Source organism: Strongyloides ratti (assembly GCF_001040885.1).
Source record: "Strongyloides ratti genome assembly S_ratti_ED321, chromosome : 2".
NCBI classification, from domain to species: Eukaryota; Metazoa; Nematoda; class Chromadorea; order Rhabditida; family Strongyloididae; genus Strongyloides; species Strongyloides ratti.
The window spans coordinates 1,654,166-1,679,961 of record NC_037308.1 but is presented as its reverse complement, the minus strand read 5'-3'; the positions used below and the strand labels follow the sequence as shown (position 1 = coordinate 1,679,961).

Below are 25,796 nucleotides of genomic sequence, written 5' to 3'. Positions count from 1 at the left end.
ATATTGTTTTAATAAAAGACATAATAGAGACAATAAATCTAAAACTTAAATATCCTCATATATTTGAATGGAAAAAAAAATTTGAAAAGGCAGCTTTCTCAGAATATGGTTCAGTGGCGTTGGAATCAAAATATATTCCAACAGAATTTTTACATCCAAAATTAGAATGTCAAAAATTTGGTGATGAAATTTTTTTTGTAAATTGTTTTGATGGTTATAAAAATAAAACTCTTCCTATGTCAAATGAAAAGAAATATGAGTTTGATATATATAATTTACCCAACCCTTATATTAAGTTTTCTTTAAATGTTTCCGATGTAAGTTACAATTTTTAATGATATCTATTATTAATATTTAGTATCCAAAAAATTGTTATACCGATTTTTGGCAAATGTTGTTTGATAAAAGTATAACAACTATTTTTGCCATCTTGTCATCTGAAGAAAATGAATTTCATGATGCTTTTTTATATTATTTTCCAAAAAAGAAAGAGGTTTTTAAAGATATTATTGTTGAAAAAATAGATTGTGATAAATTTTTGACGGAATATTATATTTTTCAATATACAATGATTAAAGGCAATACTATTAAATCTATATCAATATATTATATTTACCATTGGAAACCTTATAAACTTCCTTATACAGATAAATGTATAATTGAAGTCTATGATATCATGAGAAATCTACCTGAAAACAGTAATATTTTAATTCATTCAGAAAATGCTATATGTACTAGAGTTTCATCAGTTATTTATTTCCTATATATTTATGAAGAAATTACTAATAATCCAAATTTTAATAATCCAATGATTATTATAAAACTAATTAGAGAAATGATTCCTGGAGGTTATATAGGTATTGGTGATTACAATATTATTATGAAAGGTATTTATGAGTTATTATATATTGAAAGATATTTTATTGATAAGTCAGCTTATGAAAAAATTAATTATGCTTTCGATATTTATCGTAGTAGAAGAGAACAAAATAAAGCAAAATTTGAAGATAACGTTATACCTTTTTTAGAATTTGCTTGTGATTTATCTGTTGGTCGAGTCTTAGAAATGTTCCATAAATCAAGCAGTATAAGATTTTATAATAAAGATGTTTTAATGAAATTATGTTCAAGATTTTATGAAACATTAAATGATAAGCATAATTGTTTAAAAAATAATTTTAATGATATTCCTTGTCAAGATGAATTTATAATTGACTATGCTAATTTAGAAATTAAAGATAACAATTTAGATGGATACGTTAATGCTAATTTAATGACATATAAATGTAAAAACAATGTAGAAAGACAAATTATTATGACTCAGGTATTTTTATCAAACTAAATTAACTTTTTATTACTTTTTTTTAGAGTCCTCATAAAGATGTTTGTGATGAAATGTTAGAATTAATATATTGTCATAATGTATCTCTTATTATAGATATAACAGCTTATGATGAATTATCAAGTAAAAAGTTTGGTTCATATATAATATCAAATAAAGATTCAAAATTAAAATCTGATGAATTTGCTATTGAGATAACTAATGTTGAAATTGATAAAGAAACTGGTTTTAAAATTTCTTTTTGTAACATTTCAACTAAATTTTTACCTTCAAGAAGTTTTGTTCATGTATTAGTTAACACATGGTATAAGTCAGGTATGATAAACAAATTCCTTTTTTTTATTTTATATATTTTTTTTTAGTTCTTTTAACTAATCCAAAAGTAGTTGTTAATGTTTACAATACTTTCTTGCAATATCAAGAACCCAAAAGACCTACTATTGTGCACTGTATTAATGGAATCGGTAGAACAGGAACTTTTGCTCTTTTTACTCATATATTAGATACTCTTGGAGAATCACATAATTTTGATATTCTTACTCATTTAGATTTTGTTCGTAGTAGAAGATTACATGCTGTACCTGATGTATACCAACTATTTTTTACGATTCAATGTTTGTATGAATATTTTAAATTCCATTTATATGAGCTAAATCCAAATGTATATCATAGATTAGATAACATATTAAAACATATTAAAACGTCCTATAAAATTACCTAATTATTTTTTCATATATTTTTATAATTATGTTAACTAAAATATGGTTCTTTTTCAATTTAATTACATCACTAATTAGATACAATAAAATAACAATTTTTAAAGATTTTTTTTATTATTTTTGTTATATTTTTTTAGTTTACTTAAAGTGCAAAATTAGGAAATTAAATATACAAAACTAGAAAAGATAAGTTTATCAAAATAAAAATTTATTTTTTTGAAACTTATGAGTAGTAATATTTTTTAGCTTAAAAAAACTAAATAACCTTGATAATTTTATGTTATTTCCTTTAAAGTACATTTTATTTTTCTTCTTTATAATTCATCCTGATTCACAAATTAAAAAACTTTTAACAATAGTAAATTTTCAATATATATTTTTAAAAAATATTCAAATAAATCTAGATAATATGTCTAATGTAATCTAAAAATAATTTACTCAGTAGTAAGAAATTATAATTAACAAAATTATTACATCATACATGTAAAATTTATTTTCAAGAGGATGATTTTAAAAATTAAATTGTTTTCAGTGGATCATTTTCTTATCAATATATTTATTTTTATAGTCAAAAATTTTACATTGTATTTTTTTATTTTGCAAAAATGTTTTTTACATAATTCTGAAAAATATACCACTTTAATGATTACAGTTATTTTTATTAAAAAATATTGTTTTAAACTTTTATCCTAAATTTTTATGCTTTTATTTTTCTATCAAAACTTTAAGAAATAATAGTTTTTTTTGTAAAATCTTAATATGTTGTTCTTGAAAGTTTTGTCTACAATTCCATATTATTTTATATTAATTACCGTTTTTTTCAAAAATGTTGATAATATTTTTTAAAATTGTACAAAAATTATAATATTAATAATAAATGAAATTTTTTTAAATAAATTCGTGAAAAAATAAATAACAATTTTATATATATGTTTTTATTTATAAATTTTTTTTTTTAAGTTGAATAATACTCAGATTCAATATTTTAATATCGGCATAAATACACTTTAATTATCTTATATGGAATCCCTGATCGACATGATTGGAAAGATGCACCCAGAAATTCCTTAAAAATTATTCTACAAATAGTTTAATTTTTACTAGGAAAACAAAGATGCAGGCAGATGATATTACTTGGAGTGTCATAAATAAAGGACATTGTTCCTATAAAGTCCAGTAAGTTTATTTTTATAAGTAAAGAAATTATGATTTTGTTTTTTTTTTATTTTTTAGACTTAGTAGACAAAAATTATTCTGTAAAAATGAGTACAATTTAACGGGTATCTGTAATAGAGTATCATGCCCATTAGCAAATTCTCAATATGCTACAGTTCGTGAAGAAGATGGTATCTGTTATTTGTACATGAAGGTAGCTGAAAGATCCCACTTACCAAATAAATTATGGGAAAAGCTTCGTCTCCCAAATAATATGACACAAGCAGTTAATAAAATAAATGAAGAATTGTTGTATTGGGATGAATTTGTAAGACAGAAATGTAAAGCGCGTCTAGTTCGAATTCATCAATATTTAATTCGAATGAGGAAGTTAAGGTTACGTGATATGCATAAAAAAATAACACCAATACCAAGGAAAATTGAGAGACGTGAAAGGAGAAATGAAGAGAAAGCTCTTATAGCAGCTAAATTAGATAATGCTATTGAAAAAGAATTATTAGAAAGGTTGAAAGAAGGAACATATGGTGATATATATAATTTCAATAGAAGAGCTTTTGAAAATGTCTTGGAACATCCAGATTTGCAAGAAGAAGAAGTTCAAGAAGAGATTGAATATGATGAGGATGATAATGAAATTATGGAAAGGGAATTTGTGGCGGATTTTGATGAAAGTGATAACGAAGATATTGAAGATGGTGGCTATAGTAGAAATCATGATAGTGAGGAGAGTGACGATGATGATGATGATGAAAATGATGGTGCTGTTGAAGCCACCGCTTAATGTTAATATATATATATTGGTTATAAATATAATTTTGTTATTGTTAATTTGTTTTTATTTTTTCTTTTAATAAGTAAACTATTTACAACATTTTAAATTATAATTTAATAGATTAATTTTTAAGGAAATATTCTTTCATAAGTTATACTGGTATGTAATATCATTGGATGAGTAGCAGTTGACATGACTAAATTTGATTCTAAAAATGTTTCATTCATTAACATCCATGTTCTTGTCATCTAAATAAAAATAATTAAAAAATATTAAAAATTAAACTTACTCTTCTAACAGGTAAATCTCTTGAAAAATTAACTCTTCCAATCCTTTTTAATTTAAATTCAATAGAATTACCATTTTCTACACCTTCTTCAACGGTAGCAAAACCGTTACTCATAACAGTTGTCAATGCAACAGTTGTTCCATTATTATTCATCGTTAAGTATCCTGTTTCTGAATGTAATTCAATTTCTTCAAATTGTTCCCAAGCAAAAGCAGTATAATTTAATGAAGGATGTGATGTATTAAGATTTGTCATTTTAAAATCTAATTCTTCACCATAAGTAAATCTTGGAATAGTCGGAAAATCAGCCTTTCCACCAAAATCACTCCTCCACCTACCAATTAAAAAAGCAATTCTTTTTAAATGTGGAGGTACTTTTTTTAAATCATACTCAGGTGGAATAATCAAACCATCACATTTTTGGCATGATTTTAAACAATTTTTTATCACAAAGTCTTCTTTCTCACATCGTGATGGATCTTCAGCTACTTGTAAATAGCAACTCATATCTTTATCTCGGCATTTGTTCAATTTTGTATAAGATGAAGGTGACTTTACAGAAAAAATATTATTACATGATATTAAAATAAGAAATAACAATAAAATAATAGACATTATGTCGTGGTAAATTAAAATATGGTAAAACTTTTTGATTACTCACACATAAGATGATTAAATTAATTTATATATATCCATCTTATTCTCAACTTGATATATCAATTTATATTAAGGTGGGTTAAATGTTTAAAGAAACAAATAATAAAAAAAACTAGAATAAACAACTTAATTTTGTAACATGTTTGATATGTATATTTTTCATAAAACAGGCTTCTATCCATTTTTGAAAAATTTTTTTTGTATGTATCAAATTTTTAGGTTTTAACATCATATGTCTTAAATAGAAACAAAAATAGATTCTTATTTATGTCTATTATTAAATATTATATATCTTGGTTTTTTTTTCATTATTATCATGTTGGTATTATATTTAAAATATTAAAATATTATAAAATTTAAAAAAAAATATATCATAATTTTTGAGTTTTATTATATTCATTGTATTAAAAAAAATATAATTAAAAAAAGATTTTTATAAATGAATATCAGTTAATGAATAAAACAAAATAATATAAATTAGTAATTTTTTTTAATTAACATGTATAGTTTTCATACAAATAAAATTTATCTATATATATCTCTTTTACAAGTGATATATGATTCTCTTTTTGGTACTTTGTATGTGTTTATCATAATTTAATATCAACACATTCTTTTTAACATCAACGATTACTAATCAAATCATCTCCATTTACTACCTATATTTATATATGGATCATCATTAAAATATTCTTTTCAAATAGTATTTTATTTAAAATGACTTGATATATCTTTAGAAACCTTATGTATTATAATTTAGATTTTTATATACGTATCTTTCCAAGAGGTTATCATTTATCGTTTAATATTTTTAATGAAATTGTTTAGAAGTTTGATATAAAAGATTCTAAAAATAATTATTAATTTTTTTTTTAATTTTAATAATATCTTTTTATTTTAACTTTTTCTAATATTTTAAAAAAAAAGATATAAAAAGTTTTTTTTTTGACTACATTATAGTTGGAATGAGTAGTATGTGTTTACGTATATATAATATACAATTTATCCATCTTTTTTATTAAAAAAAAAACAAAATTTCTATAATGATTTTTTTTAAAAAATATAAGAAATATTATTAAGTTTATAACTTTTTACTAAATATTTTAACTGAAAATTGTTAAGTTTTATGTAAAATATTATTTATAAGTATGAATAAAGATGCATTTTTAATATGATTAAATTTCTTTTTCATATAATTTATACATCTTTTTTCTTCCTTATTTATAATTGTCATTATATTTTTCTAACACATTTCTGGAATTAGAGTTAGTGTAATACCTCATAGTAACATCTATCGTATTTTTCTTTTTACAATTTGCACTTTTTTTCTTTGAGGAATGTTACTTCATTAAGCATGACAATAACAACTGCTTTTTAATATAAAAAGTAAACAAAAATCGGAAATTCAACCTTTAGATAGTTTTCATTTAAATTTCAATAACAGATTTTTAATCAAAATTTTTATTTTCCGCCAATTTTGCATCTAAATCACAATATGCTTGTTTGAAAATATATCATTTATACACTTTATTCCAATATTATATATATATATATATCACAGATAGAGTTTGTGTATTGAAAATAGGCAATTTAAATTTACTAACAATTCATAATTTTTATTAAAAAATTATATAATTTTCATTAAATTTTTATATTATTAACAATGTAAGTTATTAATTATATCTTATAGTATCTCTTTGATACTTTTTTTATTTGAAATTCATTGAAGTTATACAGTTTATCAATGAAATTATATTCATCTCCTCCTGTTTGGTTTAGTTTAGTATAGTTAGTATTTTTAAAGCAACAACAGAGTGAGAAAGTAGAAAAAGATTATTTTAAATTTTCCTTTTTCATCTTGATTATTATTAAATTTTAAGATTCATGGTAACATTAGTAAGCAATGATGTGTAAGAATTGTCTTGATAAATACTAATCTTTTTTATTTTTATCAAATTAACAATTCTTTTTGATAATTTGGCACATATTATAATCAATACAAAGTTAAAATTCACTTATATTTTTTTAAATGTTAGGTTAATCATAACTTTTTCTAATATTCTTTAATAAGCATATTCTGTATATTTTATATTGAGATGTGCTTTTTTCATAAGAGGCATTCGTGTTTTTATATATATGAAATTAGTCAATCAATTATGCTACACTTCAAAGTTATATGTCTCAATGATATTATATTTTTTTTTCTATCGTTGGTTGTTTCTTTTTTTTTAATAATACTTTTATGAAGTTTTTTTTTAATTTTTATTAATTTTAATTATTATGATTTTTTTATAGAGATTTTTGTAGTGTAAACTTTTTACTTCTTCAATAAAAACACAAAAAAAATATTGATATTGTGTTTTCAAAGAAAATAAAGTTTTTCAAAAAAAGTCTTTATTAAATTATATAACGTGTAAGTTTTGATCATCAAAAATGCATAATTTCATTAAAAAAAATACCATATTTTTTATACCATTAGTATTAATAAGTTGTAATACAACAAAAGTATAATACTAATTAGTATAATAAATATATTTTATATTCGATCTTAAATTTTAGTTCTTATTTATATAAATCTTGAAAATATAGTATAACTTTTACACATTATTTAACTTATGTTATAATTGTGATAAAAAATTTGTTTTTCTTATTATATTAATAGTAGAAAGATATATACATTCTTCATGAATTCAATTATTCCTTTTGTGAATTGATGGGGTAGAGTAAAAATAATTCAAAAGAATTTTAACATTTAGAACCAACCTCCAGAGTGTACCTTCTTCTTTTTCTTCACATATGATTAACAAATAGTGCTTCGGCGTCTCGGAATGCTCTATAACACTATAATATGAGAAGAGTGTATACAAACGATTTATATAATAATTGTCCAGGTTCTCTGACGCAGATATTGTGAAGATTGTGTATGGACACTCTGTTTTCAGAAGTCTCTCTTAAACACACATATATAATATAATATGTCTAGCATTAAAAAGAAGTTCTCTTTTAATGGCTGTTGTAGTAAAAAGACTAAGTTAAAAATTTATTAATAGCTTAGATGACCATTTTCTTTTAAATATATGTTTAATTATTATTTTTATTAATTTTAACGTGATTTTATACATTATTTTAATAATCATGATTTGTCAATTGATATTTTAAATATAATATACTTTTAATCAAATGATTTTTTAAACATTTTTGTAATAAGTTGATTTCTTTTAAAAATTTTAAAATGAATATTTTTTAAATCATAGTTAAAATAAATCTTTTGGTATCTGAAATTTTATTTGTATAATTTTCATTATTTTAATTATAAACAATAATTCTAGGTAGGATACAAAAAGAAAATTAAAAAAAAAAATTGTTATTGAAAAAAATTTAATGCTGTTGTTACATTTTTAAAATGTCTTATTGCGAAATAAACACAGCTCAACAAAATCAACAAGCATCAATGGATGAATCTGTCGATTCAGGAATTGTAAGAAGATCCCTTAGAAGCAATGTAAGATGTAACTACAAAGATATGATTAATGGCACTAAAAAAAATTCAAATGCCTCTGATCGTAGTCGTTCTCTTTCCGCAGGAAAAAAACTTAAAATCAAACCGGTCCTTTCTAAAAAAGATCAAATAAGTGGAGGAGTATCTTGTAGTATAAATCATAACAACTCTTCTGATGGTAGTGGCACTTTCCGTACAACAAAAAGTGCTTCTCATACAACAACAACTGATGACGAAACTACAACAAATTCAAATCAATCTTTATCTGTTTCACCAGACAATAATCTTCATAGTTTGGTTGAAGTTTCTATTCCAACAACAAACATTATACCTACTTCTAAAAGAAGTAGAAGACCACCATCTGCACACAAAGATTATTTAAATGAGAAACAAGTTAAAGAAATTCAAAGAAATGGCAGTAAGAATTCCTCAAAATCACTTACCCCTGATCCAAATATCATTGTTAACACAACCAAATCATTATCATGTGACAATGATTGTGGAAAAGTTGACGGTAACGTTGTAAAAAATAATCATACACAAAAGTATGAAATCGCAAATGAACTTCTAAAAAAAATTGACAGCAGCAACACCTTGATTAGTAGTAGTAGTATATTGGAAATTGAAATTAATAAGGATGCTTCTGTTGATGAACCTAGATGCTCATTATCTCCACCTCTAAAGATGTCAATTACACGTGGTAAGGGATCCGTATCCCCTAAAATTACCTCCTTTACGGTTAATGTAGAAGATTCGTGTTTAACCGATGACAAAATCCCTTTGAAATCAGACACTGATAATGAAAATAATGAAACAGTAAAAAGCGATGTTATTCCTACAATTATTTTTGAAGAAAATGATGTAATGCCTACTATTGAAGAGATTAGAAATCCTAATACTTATTGTAACGAAAATGATACTACTGATAGTTTTGTTTTTGACAAAGATTACTCTAAAAAAATTTCTAAGAATACGTCATCTGATGTTACTGATCTGAAGTGTGATGAAAATCCTGCCTCTTTTCAAGCTGAAAAGATTCCAGCAAAACCTAAACTAGACGTGGTTAAAAATCAATGTCCTATTTTACCATGTATGGATGAATCTACAAATCCACCAAAATTAGAGGTTGAAACTAATGAAGAAAGACCTAAACTAGAACCAGCACCATCCAATTTCCCAAGTAATTTTACAGGAACTACTAACACAAATCAGAACAATGACACTTCTGGGCCACCATTACTAGAACCTGTTCCAGAAGGACCAAAAGAGGATTCATTTGAAGATCTTGATTTAAAGTGCCATGAAGATCTAGAATTAATGGACCTTGATGTACCAAAGAATGTACAAAAACAGGAAGAAGAAGTTGAATCAATGGACACCACAACACCATCACCAACAATAAAAAATGGTAAAAGAAAAAGTTATACCTTAAGAAAGGGTACTCCATCAAACAAAAATGAAACAAAAACACCGACAAAAAGAAGTTACAACAAAAATCCTGAAAAATACAAGTGCAAAGAATGCGGGTTCACTACAGGTAGAATAGCTGACTTTAAATTGCATAACAAAACTCATGAAAATAGTGATACTACAAAAACTGGAAAAAGAAGAAAAAGAAGCTATTCATTTCTAAAACAAGAAATGACCACAAATGATACTCCTAAAGAAGAAGTTGAAAATGCTGGTGAAGAAAAAAATATAAAACTTGAAAAATTATATACTATTGAGGATAGTAATATTCAACCAAGTAATGAATCATCACCATCATCTCCTGAGAAAATATACAAATGTAAGGAGTGTCCTTTTACCAATACATTAATATCAAGAATAGAAAGTCATGTAACAGGTCATACAAAAAGAACTGGTTTCAAATGCCCTGTATGTACATACTTCTGCGGATCTGCAGGTTTTATGAAAAAACACACTATCCTTCATGGTGAAGATTGTCCATGGCCGCCACAATTCTTTGGATCAAAGAAAGGTGGTAATGCAAGATATCAGACACCACCACCAGTACTGATAAAGAATGATGAAATAGTAGTAAAAGAAGATAAAAAAGAACAGTATCTAAAAAGCGGACAAAGTTCTCAACATGATCTATTGCAAGATCAACAAAATGAACAATCTAATAATCAAAGGGGAGGTAATAGAAAAAAGGGTGGTATACCAGTGATCCTTGTTACGGATGATATGAAAACTAAATGGAAATCAATGAACATACAAAAGAAATTATCAAAAGAAAGATGTCATATCAAGTTATGCTCTTTTGAAGGAACATCGATAAGTTCCTATCTTCACAAAAAATTATACCACTACAATAAAATAAAAAAAAGATTAAACGCTACTAAAACATCTACAGGTTCAGTCAAGGTAAGATATCTCCAATCCATGACTTTTTTAAAAACAAAAAGTCGTTTTAAAATCCAAAATTTAAAAAAAGCGTTCCTCTTGGTGTTGTCTCTCTTATTAATATTTTTTTATAATACTATATGTTCATTAAATTATTGCCAATCATTTATATTTAATAACACAAGAAGAGGTCACATTACATCTTTATTCATGTACACTTTTTTTTTTATGACGTTTTTAAGAGAAAAGATTAGTTTTTAAGTTATATTAAGTAATTTTTTTGTGATTAAATTTACCAAAGTTGAATTATATATTTTAAAACTTATTTGTAATTTATTTATTTATTTACTATTTTAGGAATTTACCAAGAATAAAAAAAATAACAAAAAAAGTGGTAAAAATATTAAAAAAATTAAAGGAAAGGTTATTTGTAAAGATTGTAAAAAGAACTTCACTAATAAAAAAAAATTAAACTTTCATAGAATTATTTCATACCTTACTTGCAACAAGGTGGATAAGATAAATTTCAAAAAAATGGTTGTTGAAACAACTGATATTGTAAAAGAATATGATGGAATATTTTACTGTTTAGAGTGTCCATTTTGGGCATCAGATTTTTCTATTACAGAAAGTCATGCCAAAGGACATTTAGAAAAATTTAGTCATTGTTGTGATAAATGTCAATGGAGTGCTGATGAAGAAAAAGAAATTAAGATTCATGAACAATGGCATTCAACAGAAATTACGATAAATGATGAAAATGATGAACTTATGAATAGTATTATTCTATGGAATTGTGAGGATTGTCCATATAAAACACATGATGTATATGAAATGCGATCTCATACCAGGTTACATCAGGGACAGAGAAATCAAAGATGTAGTCAATGTACCTTTTCGTGTGATGGGGCAAGTACTTTGACACAACATCTTCAGGTTCATGGTAAAATTACTAAGCGTGGTAAACCAAAAAGACAAACTATTAAAAGAGAACCTATTACTGATAAAATTGTTTCAAGAGAAGTTATGAAAAAAACTGAAAATGGATTATCAGTTAGAGCTTTGAAATTGGTTATAAAATCAGCAACATTAAAAGAAACTTATGAAATGCATAAATGTGAAACATGTCCTTATTATGCAACCAGTGAAGATTCTATTTTTAAGCATGTAGCTTTACATATACTACCTAAGGGTGGTAAAACAATGCAAGAATGTTTAGATTGTGAATTTTATTGTGAAAGTAGTGATATACTAAAAGAACATGTAAGAGTTCATGATAATGCTTTTATTATACCATACTTTATACAAACATTGTTTTCATGTAAAATGTGCGATTTCACTTCTTCTGAAGAATCTGTATTAAAAAATCATGAACAAAAATGTACAAAAGAAGTCACATCATCAACATTAAATAATAGTGGTACAACGAGAAAACCTTATCGTGGTAGAAAAAGGAAAGCTCCAGAAGATGAGGATATTTCACAAACAGATACATCAACACGAGAAGTTTCTACAGATGATGTTGATAATATGACATTGGATGATTGGTTAAAAGAGTATAATAAAAAGTTTGGCCTTCCAAGAACTGTTATAGAAACAAAAACAAAAACTGTCGTGAAAGAAAGACCTCGTCACAATGTTTTAAATTTATACTCTAGTCGGGTTAATAGTGCAAATGATGGAAATTACAATTGTAAAGCGTGTCCATTTACAACAAGATTTCAAGCAGTTATGAGAGCTCATGAAACTCATCATCGATATACACAACAACACAATTGTTCAATATGTTCATATTCTGTTAATGATGTTAGAAATTTAATGAATCATTTAAAATGGCATGAGGTGAATGATGAATTAAGTAGTGTTGATAAAAAAGGAGGATTGAAAAAAAATGGACCATATAAAGCATTGACGTCACGTGTTGGAGGATCTGGATCGCATCAATATGAATGTCCTTTTAATCCATGTACATTTAAAAGTCCATTCGCACATTCATTTAATGCTCATGTTAGTGAACATGCCAAAAAACATAAATCAAGAATATTTACAGCATTGAAAAGAAAGAATGGAGATAATCTTAAAAATGAAAAAACTTTCAAACCACCAAAAGAATCAAAGAATTTATTAATGTGTGGAGAATGCCAATTTTCGACACATTTTAGTGATGAGATGTCAGATCATCAAGAAGCTCATAAAGATATTTATTTGGAGCATCAGTGTACAGTGTGTACTTTTGGTTCCGACAGCCTTGTATATTTAAATATCCATTTGACTGATCATCATACAGATGAGGTGAAGAAGTCAGCAGATCTCACAAATTTAAATGAAAGACAACGTAACTTTAAATTTTACATAGATTCTTTAGGTGTTAATAATGTAAAAATAAGTAATTAATTATCCTATATATATATATATAAAGGAGAAATGAGTTATGAAAAATTATTTTCGATATTTTAATATTTTAATAAACTTTTCTAACATAAATAATTTACTGATAACAAAATTTCTATTTATTTTTTTTGTAATTATATTGCAGCATAAAGTGCAAAATTGTTTTTTTTTACATAATTTTAAAATGAGATTAATTTTAATGATTAAAAAAAGATTGGTGTAACTGTTTTTAATGTTAACGTTTTGTAAAAAATAATTTTTAATCAAGATAATAGCTTTTGAAGTTAAACATAAATTTCTAAAAAACTATAATTTTTTTAATGAATATTAAAGATAATGCCAAATTCAAATGATATAATTATTGGATATTAAAAAGTTTTGAAATTAATTCTTTTTCTAATTATATCAAGCGCTTCACATGTTATTATATAGTGATATATAATAAAAACAAGGTATAAAGATAATTTTTTTAATCTATCTATAGATATAGAAATCAATGATAGTGTAAAAGAAAAATAATTACTATCATAAAGAAGTATATAAATTATTTCAAGTATTTTTTGTTTATTTTTATTAAAAATTATTTCTATTTTTCTATCATATTAAATATAATTTTGAAAAATATTTAATAAAATTAAACAACCAAACTAAACAAAAACTTAAATTTATTGCAGATGTAAAAAAATTGCAGTTTTTTTTTATACTGAATCCAATGTACAGTAATAATTGCGGTTAATCAAATAATTAATCCATCACGTTCCAGAAGCAAATTAACATGAAGCGTACGCTTGTATATTATAAAGACAAAATTTGAACTAATAAAAATTTTTTTCAATCTGAAACGTTTATGAGAGATTCAAATAAAATGATAGAAAATACACTAACTAAAATCAAAAACATTTATTGGTATTAGAAGTGCCTATTGAATAATAAAAATTTTATTAAATTATGTACATTGATTCCCGAGATAATCGTAGAAACAATTGTTTTAATTTTTAAATAATATATATTATTATCTGAAAAGTAGTTTTTTTTATTAACTTTTAAGATAATAGTAATTAATTTAGAACACATTTATAATAATTATTTAAAAAAATGATAAAGTAGTTTTTATTTAATACATTCCAAATAATAAATATTGACATGTATAGTACAAAGTAATAAAGTTTAACGAATATCTTTACAATCTTTATTGCTAATTATATATCAAGGATTATGATTTTTAATTGTTATTGATAAAAGATTAAATTTGATCAAAATATATTTGTTTTATACATAACACGTTTTTTTTTATAACAAATTAATTTAAAGGCTTAACTTTAGAGTCACTGATGAACTAGAAATTTATTTTAAATATTTGAATGTTATACATATGTATAATTATTTTTAAATTACAATGTTAATTAAATAAAACTTTTTATACTAAAAAACAAATAAATTAAGAACAATAAGTAATTAAATAAAAATATTTTTTTTTGGAATTTGAATACACCACCATATTCATTCGATAGCCCTTGAAATGGGATGAATTTTGAATATAATCAACAATATTAGAAAATTTATAGTTCAGGAGTTATAAGGATTCAAAGATGAGGAGCGAAAGTGGGGAATATTTTTTTCTTAATTTTGATTTCTATGATAATATTGTACATTTTTAAAATAAATACTTTATTCTAGATCACATTTTGACGAGAAATTCATTGCTGCTATTCTTATTTTTATAGGACTTCTAAATTTGAAGATATGATAAGAAATATGTTTTAAAAAAAGTTTTAAGAATTTAGTGATAACTCAAGTTAATGAAGTCACGGAACCATGAAACCAGGTGCGCTGGGCTTCTTTCATAATTTAAGGTATACCCTACGTTGAAAACATTTTTTTATTTTCAACCGTTCTTGAGATATGAAACTTGGTGCTTTTTCGCGCGTAATCCATTGTCACCATTTTTTTATATCTCGTAAGTACTTAAAGATATAAAAAAATTTTGAAGGTAGACCCCACATGAAAACTCATTAGAAGACGATTGCAGAAATCTGCTTGTATTTATCTTTATTTTGAAGCGAGATATGACCAAAGGCGGAAATTTTTCAAAAATATTCATTGTTCCCGACTTTTCAGTATCTCAGCAAATACTTTATCTATGAAGATGGGACTAGTTTCATTCGATTTCTATTCAAAAGTTTGCCTAGGTTAATAATTTTTATAGCTATAGTATCATTATTTTCAGAGATTCAGAAATTGACTGAAAATATTCTAGATTTCCGACTTTACATCTAAAAATGTGACCAAAAAATTACAACTTTTTTTGGAATTTGAATATGCCACTATAGTCATTCGATAGCCCTTAAAATGTGATAAATTTTGAATATAATCAACATTATTGTAAAATTGAAACTTCATGAGTTATTAGCAGTCAAAGTTGAGAGCGAAATTAAGGAATATTTTTTTGCAAATTTCAACTTCCATGATAATATTGTAAATGTTAAAAATAAACAGTTGATTCTAGATCATTTTTTTATGAAAAATTCATTGCAGCAATTCTTATCTTTATAGGACAATTATAAATTGAGATATGATAAGAAATATGTTTAAAAAAAAGTTTTGAGAATCTAGCGATAACTCATGTTAATGAAGTCACAGAACCATTAAACTTGATGCGCTGGCCTTCTTTCATAATTTAAGGTATATCCTACGTTGAAAATATTTTTAAATTTTCAACCGTTTTTGAAATATTGTGCTTATTACTTTTTCGCGCGTAATCCATTGTCATCTTTTTTTTATACCTTGAATGTTGTTATAGATATAAAAATGTTTTAATGGTAGACCCCATTTGAAAAGTAATTTTAAGACGATTGCAGAAATCTGCTTGCAATTATCTTTGTTATGAAGCAAGATATGAGCAAGGGCGGAAATTTTTTAAAAATATTCATTATTCTTGACTTTTTCGGTATCTCAGCAAATACTTAACCTATGAAAAAGGAACTACTTTCATTCGATTTCTATTCAAAAGTTAGTCTAGATTTATAATTTTCATAGTTTTAACGTTATTATTTTCAGAGATATAAAAGTGGCTGAAAATTTTCTAAATTTCTGATTCTACCTCTAAAATTGTGATAAAAAAAACAATTTTTTTTTAGAATTTGAATATGCCACTGTAGTCATTCTATAGCTTTTGAAATAGGATGAATTTTAAAATTAATTAACAATAGCTTAATTTTAGAGTTACATATGTATTAGAAATTTTTTTTAAAAATACAATAATGATTTTAAAATTTATTTTTTTTATAAAAATTTTATTGAAAAATCCACTACCAATTTTGTTAATTTTATTTTTATTTATTTATATGATAATTTTTGCTTATTTTGTAAAAATTTTTTTACTTTTTATCAATTACTAATGCTCAAATTACTATATATTAAATTAAATTTTTAAAAACTTTTCAAACACTTTATTTTTTTTTTATTAATTTAGTACGTTAGTGACTTCTAAAGTGATCCATTTTTTATATTGAAAATAATTAAAAACATCTCTGTTAATGATGATAAAATAAAAGTACATTTTCATTAACACCAATACCATATTATTTAAATATACATTGTCTGTACCTAATGATGAAAAGTTATTATCAATTTATAATAAATAATTAAAAATTTTTTATATATTATAAATACTATTTTTTGTGATATCCTAATCTGATTCAACTAAATTTTTTGATTTATTCCAGAAACTTTTTATCAACAAAGATAAATATCAAACTTTTGGCTGTTAATTAGCAAACAACAAATTTATTAACAATTTTTTATAGTATTAATAACATACTTTGTATAATTTTATTAAATGATATCTGAAAAACTATATAAAATATATCTACATTATAATTTATATTCTTTTTTGTTACTGTAAGTTAATAAAAAGTTTTAGAAAATTTTTTTTTCTAATACTTGATATTTATTTAAAAATGATTAATCTTAATAAAACAATTTTTATATTACAATGATAAAGTAATAATTAGTAAAAGTAAATTTTACACCAAATTTAAAGTATTGGGAAAAAAAATTTGCAAAAATATTTTACTAGTATTTGTAAAATAGTAATTTTAAGAAAATATTTTTTTTAAAATATATATTCATCTTTAAATTGTGATTGATTATTTAATAGTGATAATAGTTCGTGGAAGAGATATATTTTAAGAAAAACGGTTAAAGTATGTTAATGTATACTACATTCTACATCATAATTGGTATTATAAATTAGATGTTTCTTTTCTATGATAATTTTATAAATAATATATTGTAATCAAAATAATATTTAACATTATTTAAAATTATATCTTAAGTTATCCTCTTTTTCTCTCTATCTCTCTCTTTAAAATATCATTAATATAAAAGTTATCAATGAAAAAAAAAAAATTCTTTAATAAGTTATTTACCAGAAAATTCTAAAGGATTTGTGTCATCTTTAATGAAAAGTCTAAAATATGTCTTTGTAAATTGATATACTCTTTCTGTAGGCGGCAATATATGATTAAAAATAAAATAAATTTCTCCCTCATCAGTGCAATCCATTTATTCTTTAAAATAATAATATATGAATGATATTAAGAAAACAGATTTGATTTTGTTAACTATGATCTTTAGAATATAGATATATTATTTGAAAATATTGTTGTCTTTCTCAATATATTTATAAATGATGTATTGTGGGCGTCATTATTAATAGTGATGATTATAGAAGATTCTTATTGTTTTTATTACTTTTCTTCCACTTTCTTAATATATCATTTAATACTACACATATTAGAAGGATAGACAAAAGAAACATATCCAATCCCCCTTTAATAATTGAGAAATTTTGTTGGCACAAAAGATAATACTTAGGATAAGAATATTACTTTATCAAAGTCAGTTGCCTGAAATTTTTAAAAACAATGGTAAGTATTGATAATATTTTGTCTAAAAAAATTTTTTTTTATTATTTAATATATTACTATAATTATACATATATAAATTTTATTATAATTTTTTTTTTATAGGCTGAGGATATTGAAGAGATTCTTTCTGAAATTGATGGATCCCAAATTGAGGAATATCAAAAATTCTTTGACATGTTTGATCGTGGTAAACAAGGGTACATCATGGCAACCCAGATAGGTCAAATTATGCATGCAATGGAACAAGATTTTGATGAAAAACAGCTTCGTAAATTAATTAGAAAATTTGATGCTGATGGTTCAGGAAAGTTGGAATTTGATGAATTTTGTGCACTTGTTTATACGGTGGCAAATACTGTTGATAAAGAAACATTACAAAAGGAATTAAGAGAAGCTTTTCGTCTTTTTGATAAAGAAGGAAATGGATATATTTCAAGACCAACTCTTAAGGCTTTATTAAAAGAGATTGCTGATGATTTGACTGATCAACAACTTGATGAGGCTGTCGATGAAATTGATGAAGATGGATCAGGAAAGATTGAATTTGAAGGTATAATATTTATATAATTATATATATTTAATAACATCTTTTTTTTTTTCTAGAATTCTGGGAACTTATGGCCGGAGAAGCAGACTGAATCTCATACTCTTGTACTTATACATTATTGCAATAATATTTACTATCATCAATTGCAATTTGATCATCTGTTTCTTATAAAATATATATTATATCTCTCTTTTTCATCATTATTACACAAAAATTGAACAGAAGCAATTTTAAAGATACATTATTATGATACATTTTAAAAGTAAATGTTTTATTGTGTATTTATAATATAGTTCTACTAAAACATCTTTTATCATTTTTTTTAATATATAATATCGATGAACAGAAAGATTATATATATATATATATCTATAAAACCTTTTAATAAATAATTTTTTTTATTAAAAAATTTTTATATTTTCTTTCTTCACTGTTTTCTTTAAATTTTTTTTAAATAAATCATTATTATAATATTTGATTTTTTCAAAAATAATAAGAAATGAATAAGTATTTATTGTTATAAAATATGTAGATAAAATTTTTTAATAGTTATATATGATTATATAAAAAATCAAAATAATAGTTATTTTAAAGAAAGCAAAATCATAAGATTAAATGCCATTAGATTGTTGTTTGAAATTAACAAAATGATATATTAAAAATATTTATTAAAAATCATATTAATAATATTTTTTAAATTTTTTCATCAAATATGATGTCTGATAATTATGTATTATTTTAAATTTTTTATTGTTTTTTTAAAATGATATTAACTTATTTATCAGTTATAGTAAATAACGAGTATAATTAATAATATATTTTTTGTTTCATGAATTATATAAAGTGATATTATATTTTTTTTTATTAGATAACTTATCATAATACAATACTAACATTTACTTAAATTTTGTTTCTTTTAAAGAATTTATTAATATTAATTTTTTTTTCTTCTATAATTGTAAATAAATCAGATCTGATCAGATTTAAAAATTACTAGATTGGTAAATATTATAAAAATATATTAATAAATCTTAGAATTTCAATTAAATATTTCATTGAAAATATTGTTTGTTTTGTGAATAGAATAATATTATACAATATATAACTTTAATTCTTTCAATAGTATTTAATAATATTTTGAAGAATTAAAATAAAATATATAATTTTATAGTTATATTTAAATTCATAAAAAAAAAAAAACAAATATGTTATTGAATATTAAAATGTATATTTACAATATAAAAAAATCGTTTATCAAAATATTCTACAAACTTTATCACCAACCATGTAATCCGGTTTACGGCAATTAAAAGCTTTTATAAAATCTTCATTATTTCTTAATAAAACATTAACTCGATACTTAGGAATAGTATGTACATCTTCTTTCCATCGATATCTTAATGATTCTTTAGTTTCTACACTGCACCAATTAAAAGCATAATTCAAAAAAAACAGTTGATCATCATTATACTCTTCAAGGCCTTCAATTGTTTTTTTGTTTTGATAATTCTCTGATTGAAGAACTTTTTTCATAGTTTTAAAAGCAATACGAATACCACCATCATCAGCAACATTTTCTCCCTGTGTATTAAAACCATCTAACTATAAAATGATAAAAAAAAAAAGGTTAACATATAAATACTTTAAACTTACATGTTCACCAAGTTCCTCAATGTAAACATCATTATACATCTTAATAAAACAATTTTTTTTTTCTAAAAATTTTTCCTTACTACTTTTGTCCCACCAATTTTTAAAATTTCCTACTTCATCATATTGTGAACCGGTATCATCAAAACCATGAGTTATTTCATGACCTACAATAGCACCAATACCACCATAATTTAATGGTATTGGAAATTTAGAATCATAAATACCACTTTGAAGGACACCAGCCAAAATACCAATCAAATTTTCAGAAGGCATATAATAAGCATCAGTAATATAACTAGGAACTAAATTAGAATTTCTTTGATTAATTTCGGTTAATTGTTTAAAATTTAATAAACTTTTCCACTTTTTAACTCTATCATAAATATCTGGTAACATATTTTCATTATTAAAATATAAAGTAGAAAAATTTTCTTCTAATTTTGTTGTATTAAATATTACATTACTATATCCAACATTAATAATCATTTTTTCAACTTTTTTTAATGCATTCTTTTTTGTTTCTTCATCCATCCAATCAGATGTAATTAATGTTTCCGTTACTACTGAAAGAATATTTTTTACCAATTTTTCAACCTCAATTTTTGTATTTTCATTAAAATATTTTTTAACATATAAAAGGTCAACGTAATCACTAAATATATCAAGAGATGATTGAAGGCATCTTAACATTTCTGGTTCTTTTTTTTTAATTCCTAGATAAACAGAATCAAATTGTAAATCTAATTCATCAAATCTTTTATCTAATGTATAATGATAACTAAAAATTATTACCCAATCTAATAAATCATTCATAGTATTTCTACTTATTTTATGAAGAAATTTATCAACCATTTGAAGAGCATTTTTTTGATAAATATATATTGGAATATTTGATATATCCATTTTACTTAATACATCTTGAGGTAAAATATTTTCAAAAAATCTTTGCCAATTAACTGATGGAAGTGTAGATTGTAATTCATTTAATGTTACTTTATCAATTATTTTAGAAAAGTCATCTAGATGATTATCATCTAATGTTAAATTACTTATAATTGCTAATTCTTTTTGTAGCATTAAATATGAATCAACTCTTCTTTTAATTTCATTAGGACCTTCTTTGAAAATTGTTCTAAATCGATCACTTTCAACAAGTAATTCTAAAACTTTTGTTAAATAATTTCTATATTCTGTTAATAAATTATTATTTTCTTCATTAATAAAATAACTAAAATGAAGAGTTGGAAAAGTTCTACTTATAGAAATTGAATTTATTGAACTATTAAATGGATCAGAAATTGCTGAAATACTAAAAAATGTTGTTTTTGGAAAAACATAAATCATAAAATCAGTTAAATATTGAAATTTTCTACTTTTTATTTCTTGAAGTTTATACATAACATAACTTGTTCCATATCTATTTTTTTCATTAGGATCTAAACATTTATTATAAAATGTAGTCATCATTTGACCAATTCCATTATTAATGTTAGATGAATCTTGCATAATATCAATAAGTTGTTGTCTTACTTTATAATTAATATCACTAAATCTGGTATATGCTAATTCATAATCAGGAATTTTATGATTATTAATCCAACCACTACAAACATAATCATAAAAATCATGGCATGGATTGATACTTTTATTTATTGATGAAGCTAACTCATCAAAAGTAATTTTATCATTTTGTGTATTTCCATATTCTCCAAAAAATGGTAAAATTCCTTGAATATTATTTAAAAGATTATCACTAGTTCCTTCCATTTTATCAACAGAAATATCAATATTACTAATAATAAATCTTCCATTTTTAAAGGAAATACTAGGTACTTTTACAGTAAAGTTTGTAAGATCATAGTTTATTTGTGAATCATTTTCATTTAATGGAAAACTTCCTCCATCTAATAAAATACCATTTATAGAGTATATTATAAATATAAAAATGAATAGATTAGTATTAAAAAAAATTAACATTTTATCATAAATAATAATGCTAGAAATATGATATAAAATTTCTTTATAAACGCCTCGATTCACTCTTCTGTGATTTAATATCGTTATTTTTGAGATTGCAAACAAAAAGAAAGAAATATTTAAAAAAAAAAAAAAAAAATGTAGTAAATATTTGAATAATATAATAAAAGTTTCAAAATATATTGTGTTTTATTTTTAAAATTACGTTATTCTAATAATCTTTTTTTTATATTTATATATATATGCTTTACTAGCTCTTTTCAGTTTTGTAAATTTTTTCATGTTATATTTTTGCTAACCTGGTTATAAAATACATAATAATATAGAACTCTTATTTAAAAATATAAAATATTCTATTATTATTATTAATAATAAAAAAAAAAACTTGTGTGATGATAAAATTAATCTTCCTGTCCTATTACAAATGATAATGTCATCTTTTGTTTCCTTTTTCTATTCATTTTGATAATATCTTGATGATGCATATGTGCATATATAATTTTTATAAAAACTGCTTTATTATGTAATTATAATGATTATGAGATATAGATAGTGGATTTAGTTTTTTTTATTTGTTTCAACCATTAAACTGCTTTCATTGATAAATATAAATATGGAATGATCAGGTATGACTAGATATATGTAATAAAGGCTGATTTATTTTTTTACCAACTTGATTATGTATTTATAATGTAATTCTCGTATTATTTAAAATTGTAAATACAACTTTTTTTGTAACATTTTAATAATAAAAAAAAAGGCAAATTGTCGATTGATTTTAGTTTACAAATTGTTTTTTTTATCATAAACCCAATTATAAAGTAAAAAGTTAGTTTAAATAAAACTTTGGAAGATGGAAGTACCTGAAAACTTAAATTTATTTATTTGATTATACTATAAAGAAAAGTAAATATGTACTTTTGTCTTTAGATCAATTAACTGTAAAAGATGAGGTAAAAAGAGTTTAATATAGTAAAAACTTTTTATTATATATATCTTCTTTTCTGAGATATCGATGAGTAAATTTTTATTAATTAGTTTAATTCCAATAATTTTTTATTATCTATTTTTATATTTCTATTGTAATGATGATTATTTACCATTAAAATTTGAAAAGGTACCTTTTTTATCTTTAAACAAATAATAAAAAAAAACAATATTTACATGGTTTCAGGATGGATATTTTGGTGAAGGAGATATTAAATCTGATGACAAAACAATAAAAACATTTAAGATAAATATAAATGACGAGGAAATTGATGAATTAAAAAGACGAGTAGAGAAATCTTTATCTACAAATATTGATTCATTAGAAATGACATCATCAGAGGCTGGCCTCAATTCTCAATTTATTAAAAATGTTTCAATAAACTTATTATCCTTCAAATGGAATCAACATCAATATTTTTTAAATACTTTTAAACATTATAAAACAGAAATAGAAGGTTTAAAAATTCATTTTATTAGAAAATCAATTGAACCTAAAGAAAATGAAATAAGTATACCATTGTTAATATTACATCCATTTGGTATGTCAATATGGGATTATTATAAGATAATACCAATATTAACAAATCCTTCAAGATTTAATTTTGATTTTGGTGTTAAAAAAAATATTATTTTTGATGTTGTTATACCATCAATACCAGGATTTGGATTTAGTGAATCACCAAAGAAAAAAGGTTTCAGTTTTATTGAATGTGGTAGAGTTATGGATAAACTTATGAATAGATTACATATAAAAAAATATTTTATTCATAGTGGTGGAATTTTAAGTAATGATATAGCTAAAGTTATGATACATTACAATCCAAATAGCATTAGAGGAGTACACTTTACTAATCCAAAGGTTAGATTTAATGGAGATGTTTATTATTTTGCAAAATATTTAATAAGTGAAATGTTTACTTATGAAAGTTCGGAGAAAGGTTATTTAACAATTTCAGAAAAAATAGAACAACTAAAAAAATTTTTATCATTTCATATTCCTTTAATAATTCATCCAGATTCAATAAGTAGAAGTTTGCAAGATTCACCTTTAGGATTTGCTTCATACCTTCTTGAATATTGGAGTATTGGTACAGAGTCAATAAATTCTCATAAACATTTAGATGGTTCATTAATGAAACATTATACACTTGATGAATTGTTAACTGAAGTTCATATGTACTGGTTAACAAAAACTATCTCGTCATCATTTAGATTTTACTATGAAACTTTTACAAATCCTTTATATGACAAAATAAGTAAAGCAAAAGTTAGTCTTCCAGTTGGTATAAGTATATTCAAAAACTCTTTATTGTCTTCTAACAAATATATGTTAAAAGATATCTATTTAAACATCACAAGATTCAGAGATAAACTAGATGGTGGGGAGTTTTCAATGATAGAGGAGTACGAAAAAGTTGTTGAAGAAATATTTGCCTTTGTTGAACTGGTCTTACTATAAATAATTAATTGATATATTATCTATTCTTTTTTGGCTATCATATATATATACATAGTGTCAAAAAAATTTATAAACATTAAATAACTACTGATTATCATTTAATAATTTATAATTAAAATATCATAAAACCATCTTTTTAATATTTACTTCAGAAATATTTTTAAATATAAAAAATATGGCAATTTTTAATTTACATTTGAAAATTAGAAAAAAAAGACCAATAAATAGAGTATTGTTAATTTCAGGAAAACTTAACGATATATGAAACAAGACTTAAAACCTTAACAACGTTTAATCACCTTTTGAAGATAATCTTCAATCTAAAAATAAGGAAAGCAAAAACAACAATTACGTTAAGAACATGTACATTAGAAAATTATCTGATGAAAATAATTCAAGTAAAAAAAAATATAATTTTTCTTGAGAAACTTAAGCATACGTGTGGATATTTTTAAACATCATAAAAAATTTTAAAGTAAAATGAAATTATTTCAGTAAATTTATTCTTGTTAGATAATTCAATACTCAAATTGAGGGTTCTAACACACCAGAAAACAAAATAAAATTCATCGAAAAAATTATAATTACAATAATAAAGTATCAACAATCATTCAAAATAAAGTGATACGTTTCGTTGTTATTCTTCTTACTATACACCCTAACAATCATTTAACAAAATCGTTACCATACTGATATTATGGATTGAAGTACATAGTATTTATGAATAAAAAACTTCTGTGGTATTCCAGAACAAGCTATTGGTTATTTTATCAATATAAGTTAATAGTTTATTTTTATTGTAAGAAAAAGATTAATCATATTGTATCAAAAGAAAAAGATCAAAACAATGACATTGATAAAGATAGTTTTCAAAAAAACTTCTAAACAAAAGGATTACCAAACCCATTCCAAATGATTACATACTAATATATAAGGTAGAATTCTTGTAGAATTCTTTTAGTTTTTTTTTTCCTGCCACTTTTTGAGAACTTTTCTTTCCACTGGTGTCGGATTTGAAAACTGTACTAACTTACTAACTGCTACC

At 23.2% G+C, this 25,796-nt stretch overlaps 6 protein-coding genes across 6 annotated transcripts; 4 read left to right on the top strand and 2 right to left on the bottom strand.

Annotated features, from left to right (window-relative positions):
* Positions 1–236: 236 nt before the first annotated feature.
* On the top strand, positions 237–2,063 carry SRAE_2000050100 (Protein-tyrosine phosphatase, receptor/non-receptor type domain and Protein-tyrosine/Dual specificity phosphatase domain and Protein-tyrosine phosphatase, catalytic domain-containing protein; the record flags this gene model as incomplete). The annotated part of the gene is made up of 4 exons (XM_024651338.1): positions 237–317; positions 359–1,324; positions 1,369–1,657; positions 1,705–2,063. The coding sequence occupies 4 exons, from the start codon at positions 237–239 to the stop codon at positions 2,061–2,063; spliced, it is 1,695 nt and encodes a 564-aa protein (XP_024505026.1).
* A 1,112-nt stretch (positions 2,064–3,175) lies between these two features.
* On the top strand, positions 3,176–4,018 carry SRAE_2000050000 (Protein MAK16 homolog; the record flags this gene model as incomplete). Its single annotated transcript, XM_024651337.1, has 2 exons — positions 3,176–3,237; positions 3,295–4,018. The coding sequence occupies 2 exons, from the start codon at positions 3,176–3,178 to the stop codon at positions 4,016–4,018; spliced, it is 786 nt and encodes a 261-aa protein (XP_024505025.1).
* A 119-nt stretch (positions 4,019–4,137) lies between these two features.
* On the bottom strand, positions 4,138–4,805 carry SRAE_2000049900 (Si:ch211-105d4.5; the record flags this gene model as incomplete). The annotated part of the gene is made up of 2 exons (XM_024651336.1): positions 4,138–4,257; positions 4,299–4,805. 2 exons carry the CDS (start codon positions 4,803–4,805, stop codon positions 4,138–4,140), a joined length of 627 nt encoding a protein of 208 aa, XP_024505024.1.
* Positions 4,806–8,358: 3,553 nt separating this feature from the next.
* Positions 8,359–18,763, top strand: SRAE_2000049800 (EF-hand domain and Zinc finger, C2H2 domain and EF-hand domain pair and Zinc finger, C2H2-like domain-containing protein; the record flags this gene model as incomplete). Its single annotated transcript, XM_024651335.1, has 5 exons — positions 8,359–10,824; positions 11,161–13,138; positions 18,097–18,125; positions 18,228–18,675; positions 18,729–18,763. The coding sequence occupies 5 exons, from the start codon at positions 8,359–8,361 to the stop codon at positions 18,761–18,763; spliced, it is 4,956 nt and encodes a 1,651-aa protein (XP_024505023.1).
* Positions 18,764–19,926: 1,163 nt separating this feature from the next.
* Positions 19,927–22,092, bottom strand: SRAE_2000049700 (Endothelin-converting enzyme-like 1; the record flags this gene model as incomplete). Its single annotated transcript, XM_024651334.1, has 2 exons — positions 19,927–20,274; positions 20,326–22,092. 2 exons carry the CDS (start codon positions 22,090–22,092, stop codon positions 19,927–19,929), a joined length of 2,115 nt encoding a protein of 704 aa, XP_024505022.1.
* A 1,225-nt stretch (positions 22,093–23,317) lies between these two features.
* SRAE_2000049600 (Epoxide hydrolase 1) lies at positions 23,318–24,751 on the top strand (the record flags this gene model as incomplete). The annotated part of the gene is made up of 2 exons (XM_024651333.1): positions 23,318–23,419; positions 23,477–24,751. The coding sequence occupies 2 exons, from the start codon at positions 23,318–23,320 to the stop codon at positions 24,749–24,751; spliced, it is 1,377 nt and encodes a 458-aa protein (XP_024505021.1).
* Positions 24,752–25,796: the final 1,045 nt, after the last annotated feature.